This window comes from Sus scrofa, chromosome 7 (genome assembly GCF_054392235.1).
Source record: "Sus scrofa isolate SSC_HxYL_T2T_F1_AM1 chromosome 7, Sscrofa_HxYL_maternal_Yorkshire_Landrace_v2.0, whole genome shotgun sequence".
Taxonomy (NCBI): domain Eukaryota; kingdom Metazoa; phylum Chordata; class Mammalia; order Artiodactyla; family Suidae; genus Sus; species Sus scrofa.
The window spans coordinates 50013369-50026345 of record NC_139389.1 but is presented as its reverse complement, the minus strand read 5'-3'; the positions used below and the strand labels follow the sequence as shown (position 1 = coordinate 50026345).

Here is a 12977-nt window from a genome sequence, read left to right as displayed (position 1 = left end):
TTTTCTAAGTCTAGCTTCATCTGTCCCCACTGTTAGACTCTCATCTCAGTTACCACTATCTGTCATCTATCAGTACTTTTGCTCTTTCTTCAACCCACGGGGCAGCCAGGATGGCCTTCCTCAAAGCACCACATGTCCTCAAGCCAAAGGCCCTCGCTTTCTGGGTGCCGTCGCCCTTCCTGATCCGGCCCCTGCTGTCTCTGGCCACACCCCGTGCTGCTCTCCTCCACATCTCTGTGCCATGGCTGCTGGCTTCCTTCAGCTCTTTGAACTCATCATGTTCTCTGTCTGCTTCAACTAGTCCCTCCACCAAGAATGTTCTTTTCTGCCCTTTTGACCTGGCTAAGTCCGATGCTCTCTTTAGATCACAGTTCAAAAGTCCATTCTCCAAGGAGGTTTTCATCTCCTAGCCTAGGCTGTACTTACTGGCCATATATTCTGATAGCACCATGTGCTCCCCACCACCCCGCGCCCACTCATCACTTCTGGTTTTTTACTTTGTGTTTGTCCTGACCTGGACTAGAAGCTCCAGCACTGGCTCAGGGAGCAGGGGCCGAGACTCTCATATTCACCCCAAGCCAGGCCCTGAGTACAGAGCTTGGCATGCAGTAGGTACTCAGATAATATTATTAATATGATACCGTGTAAAGTCGTGATCATTTGAATTTCTAAACCCACAATTCATTCTTTCAAATATGTTCTAACTTACAAAATACTTGAGTACCTTGTTTTTATTCATTACATTTATGTTACTTACATAAGTCTGTCTAATTCTACATCTTAGTTCGCTTCAGTAAAAAAGAGTATCCATCCCAAATAGAAATGATATAATGCTTTCTTACCAAGCAGAGCTTCATGATAATAAGCATTAATGGGTAATGCAACATTTATCATCAAAGTAACAGATTTTGTTTGAAACAGTAACATTTCACAGGTATGGTCTCTAGTACGAAATCTGTATACCTGTCTCAAACTATAATATTTGGGCTAAATAGCAAAATGCTTTACATTTCAGAACCATCTATCCGGTGGTTTTAAAACAACAGAATGTCAACCTATTCATTTCTGATGTAACTGATTTATTTTACCTTAACTTACTCAGGAAGGGGACAGGACTCTGAGGATAGGTAAAAGAAAACAAAAAGAGATATAGAAAAGAAAGAATGAACCATGGTTTGGGGGCAGAACCATGCCAAAAACCAGAAGAAAAAAGGGAGAATATTTTTGGATTAAAAGTAATTGAAGTTGACAAAGGGAACAAAAACAAAGGGAAAGAAAAAAACTAACTTTACCATTCGCAGCCAAGATGGTAGAAAGCCTTTATAGAGACTCATGAATCCTTCTCCTTGGACAGCCTGAACCAAGCAGTCAGTCGATGATTTATACAGAAGGCCCCTAAAAAGGAAAGAAGACAATTTTGTTAAATTTCTTGTGTGTAAATAGAGGTATAAATTAAACCTTAAAAACAGTCTAAGGAAACTTATTTAAATATTTTCTGCTAGCTTAGAACAAATAATACTTGCATTTCTATATATTGAGAGCACCTCTTCTGAGCTTAAAGATATTTTCTTTCTTTTTTTTTTTTTTCTTTTTTTGTCTTTTTAGGGCTGCACTCATGGCACATGGAGGTTCCCAGGCTAGGGGTCCAACTGGAGCTGCAGCTGCCGGCCTAGGCCACAGCCACAGCAACACAGGATCTGAGCCACATCTGCGACCTATACCACAGCTCACGGCAACACCAGATCTTTAACCTGAGCAAGGCCAGGGATCGAACCCGTAACCTCATGGTTCCTAGTCAGATTTGTTTCTGCTGCACCACAATGGGAACTCCTAAAGATTATTTTCAAGGTTGACTCTTCTGAGTCACCCCACCCTTGGTCCAATAACTTAGAATTCATTCCATCTGATCTCTTCCAGAGAGAACATACTGTTTTTATATCAAAGTCAAATTACCCATGTTACCTCTAAGTCTTAATCTTTGGAAGAAAGTGCTCCGTAACTTCTCAACAGAGTGTATTTTCAAAAACTCTTTGAAAACAATGAAGTCACAATAAGCACTGTGTGTCTAAATAATATGAATGGTTAAATTAGCTCATTTCCCCAAATACACAGTACATTTCCATCAGACAAGAAGCAGGTAATTGCATAAAAACAATTTCCTGGCTGAACACATGTAAACACAAAAATACATTTTTATCAAGCAGAGGGAAGAGTCTTTAAAGAACAATAGCATTAAAGACAATTCAGATACATGGATACTGAAGACTTTCTATCTACCTTCCTTGTTTATCTCGCGGTTGATTCATTATTCGGCTTTTGATGACATCAGCAGGCGTTCCCAGAATAGAAGCTACCAGTCCAGAACATAAACTATAGATACAAATAAATGAAATTGAAAGATAATATGTAGCAGTTTCTAAAATTTTAAGAAAAGGGGATTAGATATTTAGAAAGACTGGAATACTACATCTGTTACAATAATGTTCTTCCTAATAACACTCTTGGCTTAACGTCAGTGCCAAATTAATTCATTAGAGGCAGGAAAAAAAATGAATGTCTGGACAACAAATATACATTGCATATCTGCTGGTGGCAGGCACTCTTTGAGGCAGTGAAGCAGACAGATAAGATCTTGTCCTCGAGGCACTTACTTGGGGAGAGGCAGAGGAGAAGTGATTAATTTCAGATGCAGTCACCAATATGAGAAAAACAGAATGAGACCATGTAACTGGATGATAGGCATGAGCATGAGAAGGTTCCTGGGTGACAGAAGGTCTCCTCACCAGCCAGATGAGAGACGAAGGAAGCAGGCAAAGAAGGCTAATTTAAGGAGTTCCACTTTATCCTCTTTGTGAAGGGAAGTCACTGAAAAGACCTTAAGCAGCGGGAATCCCAGTCCCATAAGTGAGTCTGTTTCTGTTTTGTAGAGAGGTTCGTTTCTGCCATACCTTAGATTCCACATATAAAAGACATCATAATCCCACTCTTAGGCATATATCCAGACAAAACTTTCATACAGAAAGTACATGCACCCCTATGTTCATTGCCCATGCCACTGCAGAGTAAATCAAGGTTCTGTAAAGGAGCGGCTGAAACAACTAGCAGTCCACTGTGTATGTGGGCATGAGAGAGGCAATGTAGAGACACGATCAGAATCCCATAACCTGACAACCCATTCACTGCATCCAACTTTTCCAGGGGAAAGACACCAAGAAGAGGGGGTCTTCCTGAATCACGGCAAATGCAAGGCCCACATCCCAGGAGCTGGCAGCTGAGTCCACAGATGGGGATCCGCGGAGTCAAAGAACAGCCTAGGTGGGGTTCATGGGAAGCTGGAAAGGAAACTGGGGAATATGATGATGTCCTCCTGGAACATCAAGTACCTCCCCGAGAGAGAAGGACCACTGAATTCTGTGCTGGGCAAGGCCTCGGAAATTCCTGGAGGCTCTGTGTTAGCAAGTGGAAGCTGCATTAGGACACTAAACTGCTGTGACAAAGTACCCAGGCTCTTTCTGACTCTTTTGGGTCCAGATTTCTCATTCACAGGAGAAACTCACTTTAGGAATATTTGAATTCAAGAGCAGGAACCCACGTAACCTATGTTCCTTTTCCTGCAAAGGACCCAGCTGTGCGTATGACTTTGCTTGGGTCTCTGTCCATATAATAAGAATTGCCTGTGTGTGGAAAGAACTTCCTGTTTCACCATATATATCCCAGGAGGTGCAGACTTCTGCTCTTTTAACATTCTTTCCTATTTATTCAGATTCTTTGGACATCAAAGCTTAATATCATTGATTTTAATACATCTTCATACTTCTACACAGATAGGTCTCAACTAATACAAAATGCACCGAAGTTCTAAAACCTCGGTCTACCAGAAACAGAATACAATCAGGAGGTAAGGAATTTAATGAAATAGAGTAGAAAATTCCCCATCCTTGGCTCAAAAGAGTAGAGGGATACATCACATTTTTGCTTGTTCATTTGCTTCAGGGAGGCTGGGGGCCAGCTCAGCTTCACCTATAAGTGCCAAGGGTGGCAACTACTTCTACCAGGGTGTTAATATGATTAAGAAATTCCATTTTAGGGAGTTCCCGTCGTGGCGCAGTGGTTAACGAATCCAACTAGGAACCATGAGGTTGTGGGTTCGGTCCCTGCCCTTGCTCAGTGGGTTAACGATCCGGCGTTGCCGTGAGCTGTGGTGTAGGTTGCAGACGCGGCTCGGATCCCGCGTTGCTGTGGCTCTGGCGTAGGCCAGTGGCTACAGCTCCGATTTGACCCCTAGCCTGGGAACCTCCATATGCCGCGGGAGCGGCCCAAAAAATAGCAACAACAACAACAAAAAGACAAAAGACAAAAAAAAAAAAAAAAAAAAAAAGAAATTCCATTTTAATTGGTAGTCATGCATTGTTGCATTTATTCTTAAAGCAATTTTTCTACCTGTAATGCTAACCACATCAAGGACCCCCTTCAGCAACTGTGGCCTCATTTGTCACACGGAGACCTTAGGAGGCAGCTGCCAGTGGCCTGCCTCATCCTTTTCTAGGAGGTGGTGTGATCTGGCTAGACTCCTCTAAAGAATAAATTTTAAAAGAGAGCAAAGAATGTCTTAAGGAGGCCTCAGGGAGGATGGTATCCAGTGGCAGAGTGAGAAGACAGAGGAATAAAAGGAACGTCAGTTTTGCCAAGCTACTTAGAATGAGCGTTACTGCTTTTTGCTACTGGCCTTTCTCCCTCCTGGCTAGTGTGACCCCAAAGTGAAGCCCAGGACACGGCTAAAGCCGCCACAAACAGAGAGTAACTGGGTGAGTCTTCCGTTCTCTCCAGGAGACCCAATGGCCATCTGCAAGGCTGGTCTGTAACATGCCATCAGCCCTGTGTCAGAATCTTCAGGATCAACGAAATAAGCACGTTCAGGGATCATGTCTACGCAGGGCGAGCTAACCTGTGGCACAGTTTTACCTGTCAACAGCCTCATGACTGAATAAGAGGGAGAGCGGAATCGTTCTGGGTCTGCAGTTCTACATCATTTCCTGACCATTAATTCAATGCCTCCCTTTTCTTCTGCCTCCTGTATTCATCAACCTTCCTCCCCACCTCGCTCACAGCCTAGCCAGTCTTCTGCTGCTCCTGGGCTGCCCTTGTTTGACTTACACCACTGTTTTCTTTTTTTTTTTTTTGTCTTTTTGCTATTTTGGGGGGCCACTCCTGTGGCATATGGAGGTTCCCAGGCTAGGGGTCTAATCGGAGTTGTAGCCACTGGCCTACGCCAGAGCCACAGCAACGCAGGATCCGAGCCGCGTCTGCAACCTACACCACAGCTCACGGCAACGCCGGATCATTAACCCACTGAGCAGGGGCAGGGATCAAACCCGAAACCTCATGGTTCCTAGTCGGATTCGTTAACCGCTGCGCCACGACGGGAACTCCACACCACTGTTTTCAATTGTGGTAAAATAGACATAACATACCCTTTGCCGTTCTGACCATTTTTTGAGGTGCACAGTTCAGTGCTTCCACCGTGTTTATTCTTCCTATCAAACTCTTTTTTCTCAGATGTCTACGGCCCATACAAATCTCTCGACTGCACAGGGGCAATCCCCTCAAGCCTCCGTGAGCTTTCATCTTATCCTGCGATGTAGGATCCAGAGCTTCCTGGTCACACAGCAGGTTCACCTACTTAGCTGTGAGCTGGTGGGTCAGCAACTTCCAAGCAGCTCCACGTACTACACACACTCGTTCCAACCCATTAAAAACCTGACCCAATGGGTGGAGCTCAAGAATGGACCATGTACCAGTCATCCCATTTCCCCAAAACCTGAATTAGGGAAGGAAAAGATGAAGTTATTTCAGATTAGGGCTGGAATATAATAGTGATAGAAACCTTACGGCTTTCCAAGAAAAGATGTGTTAAGTGGGGTGGTGTTTATTAGGCAGATGTACACCTGCTAGGAAATCCTGGACTCTTAGGTTAGAAGTGTGGTATTTCAAAGACCATTTGGGTAGAAAGACCATGAGAAAGAAACAGAGGCTGTGGGACTGTGAGACCTGACTATCCTGCTCCCAGAATGGACTGTAGCACTGGAACAGACAAGCCTCCTGAAAGATGAGAATATCTCACAGGGTGACTTGACATGGAAGAAACTGGGGAAGAAAGTCTCACAGGCTGAGGGGAATGGCGTGAACCATGAGAGTGGAGGAAGGAAGGTAAGGATGGGTATAGGCATCAGACGTATGTTTACAGGGACAGAGGAAAGAGGTCCACAGCCCTCTCGTGTGATAGCAGAGGCTGGATTACTAGCGACAGAAAATATGGCTGTAGCTTCTGAACACACCTGGGTGAGAGTCTGGAATGTGAAAGAAAGGTGAACACACATGGAGAAAAAGTACCTTCGCAGCATGAAAGATGGCGCTTACTTTATTTATTTTTTTGTCTTTTAAAGGCTGCACATGCGGCATATGGAGGTTCCCAGGCTAGGGGTCGAATTGGAGCTGTTGCTGCCAGCCTACACCACAGCCACAGCAATGCCAGATCTGAGCTGCATCTGCGACCTACATCACAGCTCACGGCAACGCCAGATCCTTAACCCACTGAGTGAGGCCAGGGATCGAACCTGCAACCGCATGGTTCCTAGTCAGATTCGTCAACCACTGAGCCACAACGGGAACCCCAGCGCTTACTTTAGATGAGGAAGAATGAAGAAAAAGGACTTGAGGTGAATTTAGGTGAATCTGAAATTAGGAATCCTTTATATCTATGTCTGTACATCTCCAAATACCACTGATTTGGCACCACTAATATACTTAGAGGCTTGTCTAAATAGCAGAAAAGATGCTAGAACTTGGAAACAGGATCAGAAGCTAAATAGAATCCCTGTGATGTTAAGGGCACTGGACACCTATAAAGTCACTCACTCTAATGGATAACCTGCAACTGTGCTGCAAAGAACTGAAGGTACTTCTTCCTAGGCTGTTGCTCTCTCTCTCTCTTTTTTTTTTTTTTTTTTTTTTTGTCTTTTTGCCTTTTCTAGGGCCACTCCCGCGGCATATGGAGGTTCCCAGGCTAGGGGTCTAATCAGAGCTGTAGCCGCCAGCCTACACCACAGCCACAGCAACACGGGATCCAAGCCGCATCTGCGACCTACACACAGCTCACGGCAATGATGGATCCTTAACCCAATGAGCGAGGCCAGGGATCAAACCCATAACCTCATGGTTCCTAGTCGGATTTGTTAACCACTGAGCCATGAAAGGAACTCCCTTAGGCTGTCTCTTTGTCAAGAGCCACGGCCTTTCAGAACACTTCTCTAATTCTGTCTGTGTCACAGGCCCTGCTGAGTGGTTATTTTTTCTTCCCCCCTACCCTCACCCCAAACTCTACACCAACTAGTCACCTTCTTTTAGTACTTACGGCACCATGTTTTTAGACTTGTCTTGTTTTATGCCTTGGTAAACTCCCTGGGAAGGAATGTGGTTTACCTTTTGTATCTACCACAGGGCCTTAGACAGTGCCTTGAACAGAAAAGATGCCCAAACATATCCGGTGAATTGAGTCAGAGAATCGCTGTCAGAATCTGACTCTCAGAGAGCCCCATCAAGGTGCAAATATTTGGGGAGGTTTCTCCTGCAACATTCTACAACTCTGTCCCTTTCTTCCCCATTTTAACCGCCACAAACTTTAAGGGAATTGCTCTTTATAGATATATACCATCACCTTTCTCAAAGGGTGATATTACTAGGTTCTTCATCAAAAGAGAGAAAAGTTAGAATTTAATGCCAAATACAGAAGAAAAGGTCAGCTAGGAGAAAAACAAAAATAAAAACAAAAAACAGATGGAGACAAACTAAAAGAGTCTTACCTTGACAAGCCATGAGTCATGATATTGTCCTCAAGGGGTGTATTCAATACCAAGTAATGTTTCACTGTATCATAAGTGGTTAAATCTGGCAATAGATAGAAAAAAGAAAGCTTAAATCTCATTCACTCTACAATGAATGTCTTTTGTGGCAAGAATATGCTAAGCATGGGGCAGGAATGTGCAGAAGGATAAAAGATCCTATTCTTGGTCTCAAGCAGAGGAAACAGAGCTATTAGATGGAGGGGGAGGAGAAGAGGAAGGGAGACAAACACCTAGGTTATACCATCTGAACATCTGAATCCAGCTGTGCTGGAAGTCGGCTCAACCCCTGCGGTTTTCGGTGCTGGAGCTGATGAATTGCTTTTTTGAGTCTAAATGAGGTCGAGCTGAGATTCTGTCACTTTTAAACAAAAGGTTCTGACCATTATTCTACAGGGAGCTTTTTATACTTTTTTCTAATGACAATAAAGAGCTGTTGAAGGGTTTCAGACAGGGAGGGAGGGATCGCAAGCCTAGAGTTTTATAAAGACTGCCTGCACACAAGTACAGGGATGTGAACTGTAAGGAGGTATGAATGGGTAGGTCCGTTTGGTCATTCACCAAATATCTGAGTGCCAACCGCATGGTGGGCGTTATTCCAGGCACTAGGGAAAGAGCCAAGGGCAAAATGAACGAAATCCCCATTCTTTGTTGAAGGATGAGACGATAAACAGATAAGTAAACCACAGGGCATTTCGGATGGCAGTCACTGCTCTGGGGCCAGAGACGCCACGAAAGGGGATGGTGCGTGTGCAAGGGCAGGAAAGAATGGGGTTTATGTATTTTACAGGCAGTGATTGGGGAAGACCTCAATAATATTTGAGCAGAAAACTTAAGGAAGCTTGAGAAAGTAGACTTTGTAGTTATCCTCAAGTAAGTGCCCAGACAGAATCACAGTCTGGAGGCAAAAAATCAGCTTTGGTTTTGTATGTTAGAGGAACAGCCAGAATACTGGTTTAACAGGAGCTGAGGGATCAAGAGTCGGAGAAGCAAAGGGTCTGAAGCTGAGGAGTGACAGGCTGGGCTACTGTTTACAAAGCTTGCGCTGGCTATTGTGTTGAGAGTAGACTATAGGGAGACAAGGCAGCTTAGATAGGAGACGACTGCAGTTGTGCTAGTAAGAAATTATGGCAGCTTGGATAAAGGAGCTGCAGCACACTGGTTAGAGTCTGGGTGTTGTGAAGACAGAATCAACAGGATCAGCCAGCGGACTGAATATGGAGTAAAAGAAAAGAAGCAAAGATAACCGCAGAGTTTTGAGCTTTAACAGTTTGAAGGGCAGAGCTGCCATTTATGGAGATGCAAAAATGAGAATGGATTAAAATTTTAAAAATAAGATGATTGTCACTGGTGATCCTGATTAGAGCAATTTTATGTTATTTTATTTTTTTTGTCTTTCTAGGGCCACACCTGCAGCATATGGAGGTTCCCAGGCCAGGGGTCGAATTGGAACTGCAGCTGCCAGCCTACACCATAGCCACAACAACACAGGATCCGAGCCACATCTGCAACCTACACCACAGCTCACAGCTATGCCGGATCGAATGCAAGGCCAAGGATTGAACCTGAATCCTCATGGATGCTAGTTGGGTTTGTTAACCACTGAACCATGATGGGAACTCCCTGATTAGAGCAATTTTATTTTATTTTATTTTTATTTTTATTTTGTCTTTTTGCTATTTCTTTGGGCCGCTCCCGCAGCATATGGAGGTTCCCAGGCTAGGGGTCAAATCAGAGCTGTAGCCACTGGCCTACGCCAGAGCCACAGCAACGCGGGATCCGAGCCGCATCTGCGACCTACACCACAGCTCACGGCAGAGCAATTTTAGATGCATAGTGGGACAAAATGGTTGTGGCGTAGCTGTGGGAGACCGGTTAGTAGTTATCTGTAATGGTCCAGTAGGAGGTCAGTAATCCTTGGACAAAGGAGTTGCTGCAGGGGTGAAGAGAAATGGATGGGCTTGAGATACATCTGGGAGATAGAACTGGCTGGATTTCATGACTGTTGGCTGTAAGAAGTAAAAGAAAGCAAAGAGAGCCAAATCATGCCTAGGTTTCTGGGTTGTTCACTGAGAAGAAGATGACATATTTTGAGATTGGGAAGAAGCCAGAAGGAAGTGATTTAATGAATGAGTTTGGTTTGGACTTCAAAGTGATATTTTGAGATCACCAAATGAAGATGCTGAGTGGATGGCTGGAACCTGGAAGAGAAATCTGGGCTACAATAGACTACAAAGCAATGAATTGAGAAACTACAATTTGAAGGGTTTTCTGACAACCAAAATGTCCACCAATAGGATGTAGTAGACACTGATGGACTGAAAGTGCGAAATATAAAATAGATTTACTTCCTTTGATGTTTAAGGGATATTATAACTCAGAAGTGCTAGTTATCAATTTCTGAGAATCATATCATTTTGGTCTTAGAAAGGAGTCTTTCATTCACTGATTCATTTGTTAAATGTTTATTGATGAAATATGAAGGACTGGCAAACTAAAGATAAATAAAACATATTCCTTGCCTTCAGGGGGCTCAAAATCTAAAGGGTGAGACAGACCCATAGCAGGAGGCAATGAAAAATGAGATAAAAGCAGGAACAGAGATAAGCACGGGAAACTACAGAAACACATGAAAGGGCATCTAATACAACATGACTTGGGAGGAAGGTTTAGGAAGAAGTACATGGGTGGAGAGGACACCATAACTACGTATTGAAAGATCTGCAGAAGAAAACTAAATGGAAGATGAGGGATGAGGACAAAGAGTACAGAGGTGAGGAAGAGTTCGGTGTGTGTAGGCAGTAGAACCTTCTGGTTCATGACTCTCTGCTTCCTTCTCTGTTCCAGAATCAATCAATTGCTCAATCTCAGAAGGCACAGGTTGATTATGCAAACCCTCTGTGTTATGAAATTTTGACTTGATTCCCTAGATGATGAGAGGCCAGTGGAGGGTTTTAAGGATACCTTTAACATGACCCAACGTGCATTTTAGATAAAGCTCTATGGATACTGGGTACCAATTTGAGGACAGAGGAGACCAGTTGTCTAGCTATGTTTTGATGGTTACAATTGTAAAAGCAGTCATTTAAGGATACTAAGGTAGTAGGGACTGGAGGGGGAACATGTTTTAAAATTGAAATATAGTTGGTGTACAACATTATGTTAATTCCAGGTGTACTGCATAGTGATCTCACATGCGCACACACTATGAAATGGCCACCACAATAAGTCTAGTAACCATCCGTCCCCATAGAGAGTTATTACAATATTATTGTAATAGTTCCTTGTGCAATATAGTATATCCCCTGGCTTATTGATTTTATAACTGGAAGTTTGCACCTCTTCATCCCCTTCACCCATTTTGGCCCCCTACCCTACCCGCCTGCTCTGGCAACCACCTGTTTGTTCTCTGTATCTATAGGTCTGGTTTCATTTTATTTTTTAGATTCCACATTAAGTGACATCATGTGGTATTTGTCTTTCTCTGACTTCACTTAGCATAATATGGGAAGGCAGAAAACTTATAAGAAGTATTTAGAAGATAGAAGAAATTAGTGACTGAATACAGGAAGCGAGAGATGGGGATGAGATAAGGAACCATTCAGGTTTCCAGCCTGAGATGCCCAGTTGTCCAAGATGGATTATAGAGCATAAGGAGCAGGATTACTGGCAGGGAAGCTCTGCAATCAGCATGTAACGACCATCATCTGGTAACATACACCCGTCTGAATCTGAGAGGAAGGTGTCGGGTGGAGAGGATCCCTTAGAAATAGTTTGGTCTTAGTGCCTTATTGTCACAATTTGCTGGTTTTAGGAAATTCTTTTCATGCATCATCATAGAATAAAGGCTCTAGGGAAAATACTCAGTTATGACATTAAAACATAAAGAAGACTGGAGCCAATACCTATTATTAAAAATAATAAAATAAAAATGTTGGAGTTCCCGTTGTGGTGTAGCAGAAACAAATGCGACTAGGAACCATGAGGTTGCCCGTTTGATCCCTGGCCTCTCGCTCAGTGGGTTAAGGATCTGGCGTTGCCATGAGCTATGGTGTAGGTCGCAGATGTGGCTTGAATCCTGTGTGGCTGTGGCTGTGGTGTGGGCCGGCAGCTGTAGCTCCGATTCAACCCCTAGCTTGGGAACCTCCATATGCTAAAAATGTGGCCCTAAAAAAAAAAAAAAAAAAAAAAAAAAAAGCAATCAATAAATAAATACATAAGTTTCATTTTCCCCGATGGCAGTGCCTCTAATTAAAATTATTAAGGTGATTAGGACTTCTCAAAATTCAATACAGTTTCCATTACCTCCCATATTCACCAGCGCTGCTCTTTGGATATTGGGTACCCAGCCTGCCCAAAGCCCACGTACTCCTCCTTCAGCTAAGATTTTGGCAAATGCATGATGCACACCATGAAATCTAAAGAAAAATAATGATAATAAATGTGAAAACTTTGCATTCCTGTGTATGGAATGAGATTGCATAAGCATTGCCTATAGCTTATGATTGCGAGTAAAAGAACACCTAAATGATCCAGAACTATTAGATATTAAAGCAATCCACTTAAGTCACATTTCCACATAAACTTAATAGTTCTTTAGAAGGCCAGCTTTTGATTGAAACATTTCTTATGGAGATCTTTATAACCTCTGACATCCTCTTCTCAGATTATTATACAGATTAAAACTCCTTTCTTGATATTTTATACCATCTTTGCACGTGTTAATTATAGGAGGGAATGATGGTTATCAGACCTCTGACTTCATTTCTCTAATACTGTGTGAGACATTCAAATTTTGTAATTTTACCAAATAACAACATTTAAAAAAAAAAAAACTGATTCTCATATAATCTCACAAAAGAAATGATATTTTAGACCACAAAGTAGGAAGGACAATTTCATAAGAGTTCTTAAAACAGGATACTTTTGGCTCTATGAAAATTTAATATCTTTTCCTTATTTTGCTCATTTTTCTATACACAGATGAAAAATGGTGCCGAACCATGAACCAAGCCTGGAAACCTCTGATGTAAAATAAAAGCCTGGGTTTCATATAGTCAGAAGTACCTGGTGACAAAT

At 42.8% G+C, this 12977-nt stretch overlaps 1 protein-coding gene across 26 annotated transcripts in view; it reads right to left on the bottom strand.

The window, feature by feature from the left end:
• The window catches only part of SLC25A27 (solute carrier family 25 member 27), a 30940-nt gene that overhangs the window by 9518 nt on the left and 8445 nt on the right, over positions 1–12977 (bottom strand). For 15 of the 26 annotated variants that reach the window (XM_084966424.1, XM_084966428.1, XM_084966423.1 and 12 more), the window contains exons 5-8: positions 12204–12316; positions 7860–7944; positions 2278–2370; positions 1293–1395 (exon numbers count right to left, since the gene is read on the bottom strand). In XM_084966424.1, the coding sequence (XP_084822550.1) occupies positions 1293–1395; positions 2278–2370; positions 7860–7944; positions 12204–12316 (394 nt within the window). 26 annotated transcript variants of the gene reach the window in all.